At 54.6% G+C, this 16,696-nt stretch overlaps 2 protein-coding genes and 1 long non-coding RNA gene across 4 annotated transcripts; 1 reads left to right on the forward strand and 2 right to left on the reverse strand.

Moving 5' to 3' along the window:
* Positions 1 to 237: 237 nt before the first annotated feature.
* Positions 238 to 11,133, forward strand: TOP3A (DNA topoisomerase III alpha). 2 transcript variants are annotated; one of them, XM_084537407.1, is made up of 20 exons: positions 238 to 360; positions 830 to 1,076; positions 2,164 to 2,223; positions 2,596 to 2,669; positions 2,957 to 3,032; positions 3,575 to 3,683; positions 3,991 to 4,134; positions 4,357 to 4,527; positions 4,755 to 4,855; positions 4,987 to 5,061; positions 5,181 to 5,263; positions 5,379 to 5,586; positions 5,749 to 5,934; positions 6,400 to 6,529; positions 6,922 to 7,035; positions 7,116 to 7,281; positions 7,688 to 7,831; positions 8,096 to 8,218; positions 8,497 to 9,230; positions 10,260 to 11,133. In XM_084537407.1, exons 2-20 carry the CDS (start codon positions 891 to 893, stop codon positions 10,436 to 10,438), a joined length of 3,063 nt encoding a protein of 1,020 aa, XP_084393533.1. In that variant the 5' UTR covers positions 238 to 360; positions 830 to 890; the 3' UTR covers positions 10,439 to 11,133. The 2 variants fall into 2 exon arrangements, with proteins under 2 accessions (XP_084393533.1, XP_084393534.1); XM_084537408.1 differs by having other exon boundaries at positions 303 to 334.
* Positions 3,267 to 7,660, reverse strand: LOC311445376. Its single transcript, XR_014698367.1, has 5 exons — positions 7,299 to 7,660; positions 7,097 to 7,188; positions 6,206 to 6,439; positions 5,125 to 5,207; positions 3,267 to 3,867 (listed from the first exon to the last, which is right to left on the reverse strand). It is a non-coding gene; the product is annotated as an uncharacterized lncRNA (long non-coding RNA).
* A 983-nt stretch (positions 11,134 to 12,116) lies between the features above and the next one.
* Positions 12,117 to 16,670, reverse strand: MIEF2 (mitochondrial elongation factor 2). The gene is made up of 4 exons (XM_084536415.1): positions 16,608 to 16,670; positions 16,064 to 16,214; positions 15,272 to 15,449; positions 12,117 to 14,507 (listed from the first exon to the last, which is right to left on the reverse strand). Exons 2-4 carry the CDS (start codon positions 16,205 to 16,207, stop codon positions 13,453 to 13,455), a joined length of 1,377 nt encoding a protein of 458 aa, XP_084392541.1. The 5' UTR covers positions 16,208 to 16,214; positions 16,608 to 16,670; the 3' UTR covers positions 12,117 to 13,452.
* Between the last annotated feature and the right edge of the window lie 26 nt (positions 16,671 to 16,696).

Genomic DNA, 16,696 nt, shown 5'->3' on the forward strand with positions numbered 1-16,696 from the left:
TAGTTCTCCCCGCCGCAAAGCACTCTGGGAATCGTAGTTCTGCACAATGGCGCCATTATAGCTGTAGTCCTCCCCGCCGCGAGGCATCATGGGAATCGTAGTTCTCGCCTCGCAACGCCATTATAGTTGTAGTCCTCCCCGCCGCGCGGCATCACGGGAGTTGTAGTTCTGACCCCACGACGCCATTATAATTGTAGTCCCCCCCCCCCGCCTCGCAGTGCAATAGGAGGTGTAGTTTTTTATCCCCCCCTCCCGCCGCGGTGCTTTGCGGCAGGTCGTAACGCTGCGGGGAAACCGCGCCGCTTTTTGCGACAGGAGCTGAGCGGGAGCGCGGGCTGAGCTGAGGGGGCCCGGCCGGCGGTGAGGCCCTGAGGGGGGCCTGAGGGGGGCCCGGGGCCCTCCCCCGGCACCGGGAGCGGCCGGAGCGGGGCTGGGGGAGGCCGTGAGGGGGCTGAGGGCCGGGATGGGGACCGGGGAGGCGCTGGGGGAGCCCCCAGTGGGCTGCAGGGGGGCTGGGGAGGGGCTCAGTGTCAGGGGCAGGGGGACAGGAGGGGGGTGACGGGTTTAAACCACAGCAGGGGACGTCCAGGGTAAGTATTGGGAAGAAATCCTGCGCTCTGAGGGCGGTGGGGCCCTGCCACAGGAGCTGTGGGTTTCCCATCCCTAGAGGTGCCCAAGGCCGGGCTGGATGGGGCTGGGGGCAGCCTGGAGGGGCCCTGCCCACAGCAGGGGCTTGGAACTGCGAGATCCGTCAGCTCCCTTCCATCCCGAGCGTCTCCGTGCTATCCACGCACTGCTCCTGGTCCTAAAGCTGTCTGTCTTCTTGCAGGGAGTGGCCCCCGAGCCAGGACGCTGCCGTGGTGCCATGGGACCCGTCCCCTCTGCCCGTGATGAGCCTCCCCGCGCGGCTGCTTGCTAGCCGTGGGGTCAGGATGCTGCCCCAGCCCTGGCGCCTCTTCTCGCGGGCGGCGGACGAGGCGGCGCTGCGGAGGATCCGCAAGGTCCTGTGCGTGGCCGAGAAGAACGATGCCGCCCGGGGAATCGCGGATCTGCTCTCCAACAGCAGGATGCGGCGGGTAGGAACACGCTGCGTCTCCCTGCCTCTTGTTCACAAGCCCATGGGTCTGGCAGAGCTGGCTGGAGGCAGTCAGCTCAGCAGGGCCCCTCCTCAGCAGCTGTGCAGCTCCTGGTCTCTTGTATGCATCTTATGCAGAGCTTGGAAAGGGTCTCTGTCCCTTTCTGTCCACGTGAGGGTACAAAAACTCTTTCTTTTTGTGGACAAGCACTGCTTGCCCAAATGGATCTAGGAGTCTTGGACCCATTTTCCTTCAGATCCTGAAGCCCTGCTGGGATTCAGCTCCCCAGCTGTGCTCTCCCTGCAGACAGCTTTCTCCAGGCATTGAGCTCAGCAGTGGGGGTTCCCGGTGTTGTTCCCAGCTTTGCAGTGTACGTAAAAGCCTTCAGGAGCTGAAACCATCTGTTCCCAGTCAGAAAACGCCGCTTCTGCAGCATCAGCAAGTATCAGGGGTGCACTGAAGTTCAGAGAACGAAGCAAAGATGGTCTGTGGTTTGGAGAAGGGGAGTTCAAAGATCTCTTCTCTCAGCTGCTGCTTTGTTTTGTGACCTTTAACGGTTTGCATAATTACTTGGTATTTCCAAGCCAAGGGACTGGAAGCTGCTTCTAGACCAAACCGATGTCTGACTGCAAGATGTTCTTGAGAACCTGAGCACAGACAGCGTCAGTCAAAGGAAGACATTGTCATGATTTAAGATCAAAATACCCCATCTAGAAACTTCCACAAACGTCGGTTAGATGGAAGGGACCCAGAGCTGGCACTGATTATCTTGTGGAGCAGGACGGTTGTTTGGCAGGAGTGGGGACAACAACTGGTCAACCCAAGTCTGTTCCGTACCAGTGATAACCCTGGCACCGCCCCGGGTGTGTTTTAAGATGCTGGTACACTGGGAATGCCATTCCCACAGCTCTGTAAATGATGCAGGCAACTTCCATCCACCCTCCCTTGCCTTGGTGTTTTAGCTACAGTACCTGATTTTCACCTGCCCTCTATTTCTGTGCCCTGCCGTAACATAAAGCAAGCTGGAACGGGTTTGTTTGGCTTCTGTTGGCAGCCAGAAACTTAGCAACTCTCCTTTTCCTTCCAGAGAGAGGGGTTTTCCAAGTTCAACAAGATCTACGAATACGACTGCCAGATGTTTGGCCAGGTAGGGCTCTCTTTCATTCCACTGCTGGATTAGAGAAGTGCAAAATGCTAATTATAGAAAAAAAAAAAAAAGTCTGAAGTTATGAAATGCTCATCCGGTTTTGGCAAAAACAAGAAGTCAGGATTTCTTTTCTTGGCTTTTTTCCAACTTTCCATCCTTCTGTTTTCCCACCTGTCAAAAACATTATTTAGAATTGGGAGCTTCCTACTAAAAAAGAAGACAAGGTGATAGCTTTAGATGCCTGTAGGGAGAGGAGCCTGTTAGAAGAAGCAGGAGGGAGGCATTGGGTTGTGAGAACTGTGTCAGATCGTAGGGCTCTGGAGAGCTTGCAGCCAACGATGGGCACTGATTACCTTGCCCCGTCTCTTGCAGAACGTTACCGTAGTGATGACATCCGTCTCGGGACACTTGCTGGCTCATGATTTCAAGCTGCCCTTTCGCAAATGGTTTGTACTTATCCAGGGAAGTGAGTTGTTTTATCCAACTTCCCCCCCTTTTGTTCTCCGCACGTGAAATAGGAGAAGCTGCACGTTGAGGACTGCCTTCCAGATTTCCTCTCTTTGCTGCTTTTGAGTCAACGTAACTTGGGAATCTGTGTGAAATGCCAAGTTAAGGCCCATAGTATAATACATTGATTCCAGTACCTGAACAGCATTTCCTCGTGTGACAGCACCAGTGAATGTCTCACAATATGGTTTAGTTTCTTACGCACTGCTTACCCTCTGTTTACCAGGCACAGCTGCAACCCTCTGGCTCTTTTTGAAGCTGAAATCGAGAAATATTGTCCTGAAAACTACGTGGATATTAAGGTATGTTGTTGGTAGCAGTTTCCTTGAAACTCAGAGTTCAGAGGTTGATTCTGCAAATATTGTCTCAGACAGAGGGAGGATTGTACCTTTGTTCTTAACTGCAGAGTTTCTAGAGTTTGGCAAATTCCTCCTGGATTTTCTAGGACTACTGTCTTGTTCTTCCGTATCATGGCAGTCTCCTGCTAGTGTAAAATTAGAGCAGAAAATGAACAGCTACTTTGTTAAGAGCAGAAAGCTGTTCCCAACAAGGTGGAATTGGTAATTGCAACTCAATTTTACAAAAGATGTCGTTTTTGGAAAACAGACGGTGGTACAATCCAATCCAAGCTGCATTTTTAACAAACAATTAGATATAAATAAATGAATCATTTCTTTTGAAAGCTGCCTAATCTCATGAGAGAGACAATTACAAAATGTTATTGCAACAACCCATCTCTATGGATACACGTTGCATTTCGTGTTCACTTTGTGAGTCATTCTGAAATGAAATGACAAAGCCAGCGGCCTGGCATGTCTCATTCTGTGTTGTTTTCTGTTCTCAGAGAACCCTTGAACGAGAAGTCCAGCAGTGCCAAGCTCTGGTGATCTGGACTGACTGTGACCGAGAAGGAGAGAACATCGGCTTTGAGATCATTCATGTTTGCAAAGCTGGTGTGTAGAGCATCTGTTGCACCAATCTGCTTTCCATTAAAATGCTGATTTAACAGGTATCACTGCTCAGATCTAGTACCAGAGATGTCATTCTTACTCAATTATCAGTCTTGCTGTGTGCAGGTCAAATCCACTGGCTGTAATTCTGATAAATATCTGGCTTTGATACACAAGAAATACGCTCCTGCAGTGGAAAGACATAGAATAGGTTGAGAGCATGCTCTTTTTAAGCCAGCTGTTTATTAGTTTATCCTTTCCGTTGGTGTTTGTGTCACTTAAGTTGTTTGTTTTTTTTTCCCTCTTACAGTAAAGCCAAACCTCCAGGTTTTCCGAGCCCGTTTTTCAGAGATCACCCTTCATGCTGTCAGAACAGCCTGTGAGAACCTCACCCAACCGGATCAAAAAACCAGCGATGCTGTTGATGTCAGGCAGGAGCTGGACCTCAGGATAGGTGCGTAACCATGCTTTGGGGATGAGAGCTGACTGCTAGCCCTGAGCTGCTGTGCAAAAGCAAGAGAGCAAGGCTCATGCAGCACTAAAAGCCTTCTGCAACTGTTAATATTTAAATTGGAGTAAAATTAATACTCAATTGACTATTAAAGAGAGCCCTCTGCAGTATCGCAATTATCCTCCAATGTTACATTCAATTCTAGTGCCCATTTTGTTTTCCCAGGTGCTGCTTTCACCAGATTCCAGACGCTGAGGCTCCGGAAGATCTTCCCGGATATTTTAGCCGATCAGCTGATCAGCTATGGTAGTTGCCAGTTCCCAACCCTGGGGTTTGTAGTGGAACGCTTTAAAGCCATCCAGGCCTTCGTTCCTGAAGCCTTCTATAAAATCAAAGGTATGCTGGAGGAAAATCAGCACGGAACTCTATCTTAAAGGGTTTAATGGCTTTGAGAAGGAAAAAAGTGTCAGGCAACCAACAAACGATTGCTGCAGGGGTGATTTCCTCTTCCTTTGCCATGATCATTACACAGAACGATAAAGGTTTACCAGTAGCGTTGCCCTATTGCCTCTGTCTTTCACCTGCATTCCTACCATATCACTCTGATCTGGTTTTCAAAACAGTGACACACGAACACGAAGATGGCAATGTGGTCTTCAACTGGAAGAGGAACCGGCTCTTTAATCACACAGCGTGCCTGGTCCTTTACCACATGTGCATGGAGGTAGGAAAGCTTGTAAACAGTCGTGTGATTTAGGACCAGCTAAACGTTTCCCACATCCTTCTTGCTCAAGATGTTTAAAAAGCAGCCTGTGTGAACTCTTCAAGGAGATTTTTTGCTTATTCTGCATTTAGGATCCTGTAGCAACTGTTGTTGAAGTTGGGAGCAAGCCAAAGAGCAAATGGAGGCCCCTGCCCCTGGACACCGTGGTATGTTTGAACTGTGCTGAAAAGACTGATGTGAAAGAAACTTTGAGCAGATGTTTTACTCACCACTCAGAGTTATGCACAAATACGTGTGTTTTTTTTTCTGGCTCCTCCCAACACAGGAACTTGAGAAACTGGCTTCCCGCAAACTGAAAATAAATGCAAAGGAAACCATGAAAATAGCAGAAAAACTTTATACTCAAGGGTAAGAAAGCAAAATTTGTCATGGTAAACTTAGTTATTTAAAAAAAATAAAGGAAAAAAAATAAAATGGGAAGCGTCCTGGAGCACCTCTTCAGTGTTCTTCTGTCTTTCTTAAGGTTTATTAGCTATCCCCGAACAGAGACCAACATTTTCCCCAAGGAGCTGAACCTCTCCGCCTTAGTGCAACAGCAAACGCAGGACCCAAACTGGGGGGCGTTTGCGCAGAGGATTTTGGATCAGGGTGGGCCAACCCCTCGGAGTGGAACCAAATCAGATCAGGCTCACCCGCCCATTCACCCCACCAAATACACTGCTAACCTGCAGGTGAGTCTGATAAAGGTGGATGCAACTGGCTGGTTGGTACTGCTTGGAGAAAAAAGATAGAGCTCTTAACAGCATGGTCATTAGCACAGTATTCTCACCTATTTCTTGACATCTTGCTAACACTGGAGGAGAGCCTGACCCTCTTTTTTTGTTTGATACAAGGGCAACGAGCAGAGACTGTATGAATTCATCGTGCGCCATTTTTTGGCTTGCTGCTCTCAAGACGCCAAGGGGCAGGAAACGACCGTGGAGATTGACATTGCTAACGAGCGATTCATTGCTCAAGGACTAATGATCCTGGCCCGAAATTATCTGGAAGTCTATCCTTATGAGAAGTGGAGCGACAAGGTAACACCCTTGAAAATCATAGATGGGAGAGGCTAGAGCACCTGCAGTTTAAAACTGCACGTGGGTTGTACCGATGGGAAAACTTCCCAGCTGGTTTCAGGCCCCCCTACAGAACATTCTGGGACAATTCCTGCCCCAGTGGCTGTTTCACTTGGAGACATCTCTGCTGAAGAGCTGTGCCATGTTATTGTGCCAGCTTTGGCTAGATTCTCCCCCTTCTGACACAGCAGAGACCTCACAGGGCTGCTTCCACGTTGGGAAGATTACTCACCCAGAGGAGCTGCAGTTGCCATTCCGTGGTCTCTCTGGCAGCTCAATACTGGCAAATCCTGAGCACCCCGAGCCTTGATCTCCTCCAGAGCAGGGTGCTGTTGTGTTACTGCACTGGCCTGCAGTTAGCACGACTTTTTGTCTTCAGTGAGTGGTCCAGCGAGGCAGTTTCAAAGAGATTCTCCTTCCCTTCAGGTTATCCCACTGTATCAGAAAGGGTCCCGCTTCCAGCCCACTACAGTGGAGATGGTGGATGGGGAAACCAGCCCTCCATTGCTGCTCTCAGAAGCGGATCTCATTGCACTCATGGAGAAACATGGCATTGGTCAGTATGGGCAGCGTGGCCTTTCCCTCTTGGGAGAGCTTTGTTCACAGCTTCTGAGCTTACCTGGTACCAGCTCTGTCCCACCCTCAGAGCAGGGAGTTCTCTACAAGTCACTTCAGATAAGAACTTACTTAAATATACAAAACAGGGGAATAGTTGAGACCTGTGGACAAATTCCAGGGGTCCTAAGGAGACTGCAGAGTGTCCCCAATACTGAGGGGATGAGCAGTTTAGGGTCAGGGGCATGTTTGCACCTTGTTGGCCTCAGTGCCAACAGAACGTGAGGCCAGTGCTGCTTCTGGCTATAAGTTCTGTCCCCCTTTCCCTTTAGTAGGCTCAGGGGAAGTCTCTTCTCGGCACCTAATTTCAACTAACAGCCTGTCTGCTTTCAGGGACTGACGCCACTCACGCAGAGCACATTGAGACAATCAAGACCCGGATGTACGTGGGCCTCACAGCAGATCAGAGGTTCCTCCCGGGCCACCTGGGCATGGGGCTGGTTGAAGGTAGGGGCAGCACTTGTCAGGAGGAGGGCAGGTTCCTTCCTTGTTTGTTCCTTTCACTTACCCTGCAATGTGCTCCTCAGGCTACGATTCCATGGGCTACGAGATGTCCAAGCCTGACCTTCGAGCCGAGCTGGAGGCTGATCTGAAGCTGATCTGCGAGGGGAAGAAAGACAAATCTGTAGTGTTGCAGCAGCAGGTCCAGAAGTACAAACAAGTCTTCATTGAGGCCGTGGCCAGAGCCAACAAGTGAGTTCAATCTTTACCCTCTTCCACTCGCTTTGCTGGTCTGAGGGGTGCTGGCCTGTCATCTGAGGCTCAGCCTGGAGTGGGATCCTGTCACATTGTCTTCTTGGAGCTCTGCCCAGTGCATGCAGGCATCTGCATGGGATGGGGCAGCTCAGTGTGGCACGCTGTCACGGGCTGCTAGCTGCTCATTGTGGTTTCAGCTGCTTGCATTAAATTCGGAGCTGGCTGGAAGAGATGTCAGAGTGCACTGACCTCTTCCATGGCACATCCACATCTCGAGGCACAGTGCTGAGTCATCACGCTCACGGAGAAGCTCAGAGGGGCTGTGCAGAGGGCAGCAGGCAGTAATTCACTGCCTGATGGCATTTTGCAGAGGAGACAGGATGCTCTGCTCGTTTCCTTACAGGCTGGACCAGGCCCTGGCTCAATATTTTGGAGAAGCCACAGAAATTGCTGAGCAAGAGGAAGTCTACCCAGCAATGCCTGTTCCCATTCGGAAATGCCCACAGTGCAACAACGACATGGTCCTGAAGACCAAGAGGAACGGCGGGTCGGTGACCTTTTTATCATTTCATACACAGGAGGCTGCTTTCTAAGTGTTCGTTCACCTTCTCTCTGCAGCATGCTTGAAAACTTGGGCTTCAGCTGATGAACCCCACCAGCTACACAAGCTGCGTGGACTCAGCTGAACCTCATTCTCAAGTTAAAACCAAATGTTGTTTGGACAGCTTCTGACAGCTGAGAGGAGAGGAGAAATATCACTGCCTGTCTCGATATTACCTCTTCTTCATGTGGTGCCTTTGTCCCACGGCAGGTTCTATCTCAGCTGCATGGGCTATCCGGCTTGTAAAACTGCAGTCTGGTTTCCTGATTTCGTGCTGGACGTGGCCAAGGACGAGAGCATCTGTGCTGAGTGTGGACCCCATCCTGTTCACAGGTAGGTCACACCAGGTATCCCCGAGGGAAATGTAACCCCTCAGACGTTGTGTTAGTCACCAGGGCCAGAGATTTCCATGGGCTAGGCTGGGCAATCATTTTCTGTCCCAATCTTGGACAGCTGGAGCAGCACTCCTGTGGGTTGGGGACGGAAAGAAGGTGGAGGGAAAGAGGTAAACAGCATCAGTACAGCAGAATTAAAAAAAAACAAGTCCAAATTGAGGTCTTTGATGAGAAGCTGTATGAACTGGTAGGTTTGTATTCTCCCTTTCCTTTTAGGCTGAAGTTTAAGTTCAAGAGAGGCAGCGTTCCACCCGTGATGCCCCTGGAGTTTGTTGGCTGCATCGGCGGCTGCGATGAGATGCTGAGAGAGCTCCTGGACCTGAAGTACTTAAACAGGTCGACGCAGCCTGCACCGCCAGCCAGCCAGCAAGCCAACCACTCGCAGGCCAACAACTCCTTCAGCAGAGCAAGCAGCGACAGCAGGCAGGCGAGGGGGGCCACGAACCCGGCAGCGGGACATCTCCTCTCCTTGAATACCCCGAGAGCACACAGGCCTGCTCCTGCAGCTGCTCCAGACAACGGGAACAACGCAGTGGTGTGCAACTGTGGGAACGAAGCCACGCTGTTAACGGTGCGCAAAGAGGGACCCAATCAAGGCAGGCAGTTTTACAAATGTAACGCCAATACCTGCAATTTTTTCCTCTGGGCTAACGAGCAGTCAGAGGACAGAAGCAACGCGGCTCTGCGGGGCTCTGCGCCGCCCCAGCCCTTCGGGGGAAGGGGCCAAGCAGGCTTTCAGAGACCAGGAGGAGGAGGGAGAGGCCCGGAGCTCTTTGGAAGCAACAACTCCGGCTCAGGAGGTGGCACAGTCTGCAATTGTGAGCAGCCAGCTGTCACACGCACTGTCCAAAAAGACGGTCCTAACAAGGGGCGGCAGTTCCACACCTGCTCAAAACCCAGAGAGCAGCAGTGCGGCTTCTTCCAGTGGGCTGACGAAAATGCAGCACCAGGTAAGGCTGGGCTCGGGGTGAGAGGCAAGGCTTGGAGGCTGGTCTTAAAGCTAAGCCCAGCAGACATTGCTCATATGTCCATAATGCTGTCACTGCACAGCTTTTGTAGGATCTCTTACATTTGGCAGACTTCAGGTTTGTCTTAGGCTGTCTGTCAGCAGCATTACAGCACTTCAAATGTTGTGCTTCAATCAAGTCAGGCTTACCTTTCTGTGAATGCCAGCAGGATGCGTCCTCCTATCACAGATCCACCGAGCTCTAAGCAGCAGCAGGATGCTTTGCTTTGCCATGCCGTAAGCTTGCCCGTCTGTCTGTCCATGTGGCCCTGGATGAAGCCCAGCAGGCTTCCCAGCTGTCTGTCTGGGACAGAATTTGTCTGTCCCACATCTTAGTGTTTGGTTTTGGGAGAGCTGTTCCCGACTTGATGCAGAGTTGAAGCGGTGACACCACATTTGGCAGTCTTAAACCCTCTTGTGTCACGTCAGGGAAGCTGTGGTGCTCCCTCTGCCCCAGTTTAGGAACTCAGTGAAAGGCCAAGCCTGCCCGAAGCTTTGACACTGAGCGTGGCTGCAGTGGAAAGGTGCTGAAAGCAAATACCCACTAAAAAAATCACAAAGAAAAGAAAAAGACAGAAAAAGCATTGACACAGAAGCACTGTAAGCAAAGTACAGAGGTGGAGACGTGGTCTGAGAGAGTTCCTCAACACCAGCCTCCTCCTTCTTAGACATTTGGCCCTAAAGGGGTAGAATGAAAATTTTCAGAGCTCCTTTAAAACCAAGTCTTATTCTGGCATGAGAGCACGCAACCAGAAAGATCGGTTTTCCCTGTTCTGCTCACACATTTCTCTGATGCTGCAGGACGAATGGATAACATGCAAATGCTCAGACAAATCTGAACCAAGCGTGGTTTCAGGACTAATTTGAGCGGCTGGGGTGGTGAAATCCTTGATCTCCTGCCACTGTGAACCTGTCTTCTCATTTTCACCTGCATGCTTTCAAAGGTATTTTAATCCAAGTCGTTCCTTTGTAGGGGCTTCTGGAGACGCCTCGTGGCACCACTTTGGGAGCAGCGGGTACTCAAGGGAGATGGGGAGTAAGATGAAGAGACCAAGCGACCTCTCCTCAGGAGGCACTGCCAAGAAACCACGGACCTGTAGCGTTTGCCACCAGCCTGGCCACACGAAGAAAACCTGTCCTCACAACCACTGAGCCTGGGTGGCTTCTCCTGAGAGTCTGGGAGCTGCGACAGAACCGAGCCTGAGGGCTTTCTGGAGGGGCTGGGTGCAGCCTGCTCCTGCCGGGGCTACCTTCATCGCTCAGCAGGGCTGGGCAGCAAGGGTTCGAGCAGCTCTGAGAAGCGGCTCCACTGCTTGTGTTATCCTTTGGATTTCAGCTGCTCTTCTGCTGAGCTGATTGGAGTAATTGGAAGCATTTGGAAACTGTGAGTCTGCAGAGAAAACTGCAGTGGGTCTCGTCCACTTGCAGCTCCCACTGTGGTCACATCCACACGGCATTTCTGCGTGGGGAGCTGGGTCGTAGCCACTGGGACAAGCCCCAGGGCTGCTTAACTCTCCTCACCTCCTGGCTTTCCACGGTGTGGAAATTTATTTTAAGCTCCCTGAGCACCATTCCTTGTGTTTTGTCACAGCCCCGTGCCCCTCTTACCTTGGTTGTCCATCCGTGAAGGAGAGCCAGGTGCAGAGAGGATGGAGCTGGTCCCGCCCTGCAGGGGAAGCTCAGCTGCAGTGCTCAGGGAGAGCCTTTGTTTGAGACTGCTCCTGAATTTGAAGCTGCATTCTTCCTCAAACCTCGAGGCGTGCCAGCGTGACGCTGCTAGCTAATGGAAGTTATTTTTGTTAGAGTAATAACTTTGTATTAAAAGATTATTTAATTTTTAAATTGGATACGGTGGCAACTTGCTGTTTCTTCCAGCTCACAGTAGTTACACGATTCCTGTGAAAGCACCCACCCAAGTCTTGTTCTTTCCATTCACTCCTCGGAACAATACAGCAGCTTTCTTGGCACAAACTCCCTGCAGCTTTTTTTTTTTTAGCAGGGAGCTGCAGGGGTGAAGGGAAAGCAGTTTCATCTCCACGGCTACATTTGTTGTCGTGCTGCTGTCCAGGGAAAGAGAGACACGGGGCTGAACCTGGAGGGAGTGCCTTTTTTCCTGCACTTCGTTTAGTCTGAGCTCCCTGAGAAAGCCAGCCTGCCTCCTCCCTCTGTTTGGGCTTTCTTTACTTCAAAGCAAGGAGTTCCACACCCCTGCCTTGTTCTCTTCTGCCAGGGGGCAGCGCTCAGCTGTTCCCCCAAGGCCTCTGGGGCTGCTCCTGAGCACAGGGCAGCTCCCTTGGGTCAGTCCTGAGGGGACACAGCTCAATTTTAGAGGGTAGCTCGAAGCAGGGGTGGTCACAGCAGCACAGGATCGCTTTGAGGATAAAAAAAAAAAGAGCTTCTAACCCTGCCACTGCTCGTTGCTGTCAGCCTACAGCTACAGAGGAAGGTCAGGAGAATTCACGTTGCGTTTCCCTGCACCCCTCGCTCCCCCTCTTAACAGCTGTAGCCTAAAAATACAGACCCGGTGGCGAAAATAACAGGATTACGAGGCTCTGTGATGCAGTCACTGAGCTGGCAGCAGCCTCCAAACGGCACCAGCAGCAGGAAACGTCTGCAGAGCACACAGGCAGCAGGTTCGGCGTTGCTGATGGCGCTGGCTGCTACCAGCTTTACTGGTTTAGCCCCAGTTGGTGCTCAGGGAGTGGTGAGAGCCAGCAGGGAAACGGCACGAGCTCAGCACCACCAGGCAGCTCGCACCACAGCCCGGCACTCCAGGACAGCTTCAGCCCTTATCAGGGGAGAGGAGACAAAACAGAGCTGAGACGAGGACCAGGGTACACAGTGCGGGTTTATTCTCACGGCTAACACTTGGGAAGTGGTTTGGAGGAACAGATTCATCTTCAGGCCGGGAGGAAACACAGCTGTTGTTTTCTTTCCCTCCCATAAACAAGATAACTCAAGGAAACTGAACCACAGCAGGTGCTCACGTTGAAGTCCGTAGGATTTTTCCATCCCCACCAGTGTGCAAAACCAGCACCGCTCTCCCCGTTAAACACAGGGGTGCATTCCTTCACACCTGGGCTGTGGCCGGAGCCAAAGCCCGCTAGCAGCCCCTCCGAGGGGAAAAAAGAACAAAACACTCCAACAAAACAGATCACCATAAAAAGCAGCAGGAGCCACTGCAGTTCTTGCAAGCACTCTGCTCCAAGCATCGTTCCCGTCCCCTCCTGCCCCACGCCACGAGGCTCCAGGAGAACAGGACACCAAGACAGCAGCAAAACATGCACGGAAAGGTCACTTGACAGGCTGGAGGGGACTTGTTAGAGCAGCCAGTACCCACCCAGACGCTGGCAGTGCCACCCAGGAGCCCGCAGCTCCTCTGCCACCACCCTTCCAACCCCACAGCGGCTCCAGGAAAGGGGCACAGAGCCCCTCCTTCGGGCACAACCACCAGGTAGGGCTGAGCTTGCCCGTTTGGCAGCCAAAAGGCTTTCCAACGACTAACCCTGCAGTCACATTCACTCCAGCAACACTTTGCAGTGCCCAGAGAGCCGTGCGGGCATCCCCTGGGCTTTATTTTGTTCTGGCAACATCCCGGCCTGGGCGAGGGATGAGGCTCCCAGCCCAGCCCAGCAGCATGGCACTGGAAGAACACGTTGGGTGCTGGCAGAAGGACCCACACAGCACCCAGGACGCCCCAAACCCTGAGGTTTGCAGCAGCAGCAAGGGACCAAACCTCTCCAGCTCCCTCGCAAGGGAAGGGGCTGCCCCAGGAGGCAGGGGAAGCTCGGCCCCGCTCAGGTCTCAGTTTCAGAGCACGAGGGGAGCCTGGCAGCTGGGAACAGACAGTTTGCTGGAAACCAGAGGCCAAACTTGCCCCGTGGTGGCTCCCAGCAGAGGGGACTCGCCTTTAGGTACTCCAGGCGCAGGCTGGGTTCCCCCTGGCTAAGGCAGAGCCTCGCAGCAAGAGGCTCCTTACGCCGCCGCCCGCCCTCTTCTTCTCAGGCACGTTTTGCTCAGAAAAAGAAACAGTTTGGTTCATAAAGTGCAAGAACTTGGCCTCTTACCGACTAGGCAACTAGAAGCATCACAACCCACGGCAGGGAGCAGCAGGCAGAGGGGGCACACCCGACGCTGGGTGGGGTGGGGGGCTCCCCAGGCAGCGCTCATTTCTCCCCCAGCAGCAATTCTGGCTCGGCCACCGCCCTGTAGAGCAAGAAGCCCATCTCCTCGACCTCCTCCTCCAGCAGCTCGCCGAAGAGGTTGACCTTGTGGTTGAAGTAGGAGGGCAGGACGCCTCGCTCCAGGTAGCCCACCAGCTCCTCCAGCACCTGCTGGAAGCGGGCGGCGAGGCTGCCCTCTGCCCAGTCCCACCCCGCGGCGCTGAGGTGCAGCACGACGTGCACCAAGGGGCTGCCGCTCAGTCTGTGCAGGGCAGGGTGGCTCCTGCAGACGTTGTTCAAGACACGGAGGCAACGCTGCCGGGCTCCAGCATCGCCAGCATCCAGCTCCCTCACCTTGGAGGCCTCCGCCCTGCCGAAGCTCTCCAGCCAGAGGTTTTCCACCAAGCCCCGGGGAGGAGCGGCCAGCAGAACCCTGCCGTCCATCTCCACCACGGGGAAGAGGGCGATGCTCAGCTCCATCTCCTCGTGTTTCACCTCCAGCCTCAGCTCCCTGGAGGCCACCAGCGGGCGGATGAGGCCGCCCAGGAGGCTGCCGATGGCCGGCCAGTTGATGGAAGCCACCAGCAGCTTGTGCAGGGTCTCGTTGAGCGCGTTGGAGGAGAGGTAGCGACCCACCAGGAACTTATCCCAGGGGCTGCACCCCCGAGGGAAATACTCCAGGGCCCTCCTCTTGATCAGCCAGTACCGGGGGTTTCTCACCACCGTGTCCTCCCCCGGGATGAGGCTCCAGAGCGCGGCGTCGAGGACCACGGGCAGCATGAAGTGGACGTGGTCAGCGGCGAGAGCCCCGAGGCCGTCGAGCAGGGGACCGCTGAGGAAGAGGTTGCCAAAAGGCAGCTCCGGGCACTTGTTCCTCAGGAAGTTTTGCAGCTCGGTGCAGATGCCGCGGGCCAGCTGCCGGCCGAACGCTGCTTGTGCCTCGTGCACGGCCAGGAGGCTGCTGTGGTGCAAGAGGAGCTTCTCCTGCAGCGTGAGGCAGCGCTGGGGGATGGATTCCACTTGAGGAGGCTCCGGAGGTGCCGGGCAAGCCCTGGGCTCTGCAAGAAGGGGATGGGGCTAAGGAAAAAGTCACGGCTCTGGGCAGATCGGCTATACCAGTGACTGGTGAAAGCGGGAGCTCCAAGTGCAGCCCTCAGCCTTCAGAGGTGAGGCTGAGCTCACCGAGAGGGGCACCACGCGGAACTCTGACCTTAACAGCGCCTTACAGCAGTTTTGGGGCTCAAACCCCAAAACCCAGCAGCACCCAGCGGTGCTAGAGGAGGGCAGCCCAGGCTAAGCAGCAGCAGCCAGGCCAGGATGAAGTGCCAGGGCCCTCTGCAAGCCTCAGCCCCACTCTTTGTCCCCTCCACCCTTCGGCATCCCCAGCCCTGCCCCGGTGCCTGCCAAATCACTTCGGTGCTGCCAACAATCCTGATCAGGGCACAGCACCTCAGGACCTGCCCCACACCAAGCCAGGCAAATCAGCCTTTGTCCACGAGCACACCTTGCTCCCTACACGGAGCTGACCCCAAAAAAAAACAGGCATTGTTCAACGGGAAACAAAAAAAGCCCAGGCAGAGCCTGCACCGCGCCGGGCTGGCTGAGCCACCCGGGCTGCGAACAGCACAGGCACTGCCAAAAAAGGGGCCGCGGCTCGGGAGCCTCCCACAGAGGAAGGCACAATCGGGTCAGCTTTCCGACCACGGAGCTAAAAATAACGTGGTGCTCCCAGGCAGCCGGGAGCACAGACGCAGGCGGCCCCAGAGCATCAAGGTGATCTTCATTCACCCCTGGAGCCCGGCGCCCTGACTGCGAGCATCACCTGGTGCCGGTGGTGGAGCCGGAGGGAGCAGGGGCTCGCTGAGGTCTTCCCTTCGCTGCCTCTTGGGAGGTTTTTGTGTGGCTTTGATCAAGGCCAAGTCCTGCCAGCTCTCCTCCAGGGTCTTCTGCTCGGCTTTGGGATCGCCGTCATCGCGAGGGCTCGTGGCTCGGTCTATCAGCTGGAGGGAGAGACAGGAGGGGATGTGAGGTCCCAAAAAAATCCCACACCTCGCCCAGAGGGAACGCAGTGGGGGCTCTCCCATCCCTGCTGCAGGAGCTGCAGTCCCCCAAAGGCTCCTTGTTCTGGCCGTGGCACCCACACAAACCCAGGGAGGGAAAGCCCTGCGACCACCAGCCCCCTCTGCAGAAGGCTGCCAGCACTGGATGAGCAAGGGGCCGTCCCGCAAGGAAAACCAGCGTGCCAAGCTGTCCTCTCACCACCATTTTTTGGCAATCGCATCCCAAACTAGAGAGCAACTGCCCCTCTGATACACGTGGGTAAGCACAGCTGTGTGTGGGGCTCCTACTTACCCAAAAAATTAAGTTTATGAAGCCAGAAAGACGCACATTAGCCACCTACAGATTTTTAAAGGGAAAACATTGAGGTATCCAAATAGGAATAAGACCTGAGACACCTTCCTGGAAGGGACACGGCACCCCAAACCCCCCAAACGAAGCAGCAAAGAGGGCAAACTGCTTGAGGGCGCAGCCCCACAGCCTGTCTCCGGGTGATGTGGCCGGGGAGTTGGGCATCCTCGGTAGCCCCATCCCGAAGCCCCCCAACCATCCTCACCCGTTTGACGGCCAGCGTGGCGATGGCGAGCACGGCGGCCCCGCTGACACCCAGCACCAGCCTGGCGTTGGCCAGCAGCAGGTCGAGGACGCTGCCCAGCCCGCTGTCGTCCTGCCGCTTGCCCCGCTTGTGCGTGAACTCCATGGCCAACCTGCGGAGGGGACGAAGGACAACGGAGCACCGGGGGGCGAGCACCGGGGGGGGGGGGGGGCAACCACCGGGGGTCAACCACCGGGGGGCTACTGGGGAGGCCGAGCTGGCTACCGAAACGCTGGGCCCGACCAAGGGTCACCCCGGGTGCGGCTCCCGGGCCGTTGCGCAAGCAGGGGAGGGGACAGCGGGGCTGGGAACGGGACGGGGATTTCGGGGGGTTGGGGGGGCTCCACCGGGACCCCCGGGAAGGGCTGAGCCTTGGGGAGACCCCCGCTGCGGGGGGCTACCGGGGGAGGGCAGCCGGGTGGGGGGCTCCCCGTGGGCAGCGCACCCCAACCCGAGCCGTGCCGGTGCCCTGTGTGTGTCCCCCCCCCCCTCGCTCCGCACTCACCGCGTAGCCCCCCGGTGCCCCCCGGTAACCCCCCGGTAGCCCCGCAGAGCGGCGCGTGGCGGCGCGCCGGCGCGCCCGCAGCACCCGGC

This window comes from Aythya ferina (genome assembly GCF_964211825.1).
Source record: "Aythya ferina genome assembly, chromosome: 15".
Taxonomy (NCBI): domain Eukaryota; kingdom Metazoa; phylum Chordata; class Aves; order Anseriformes; family Anatidae; genus Aythya; species Aythya ferina.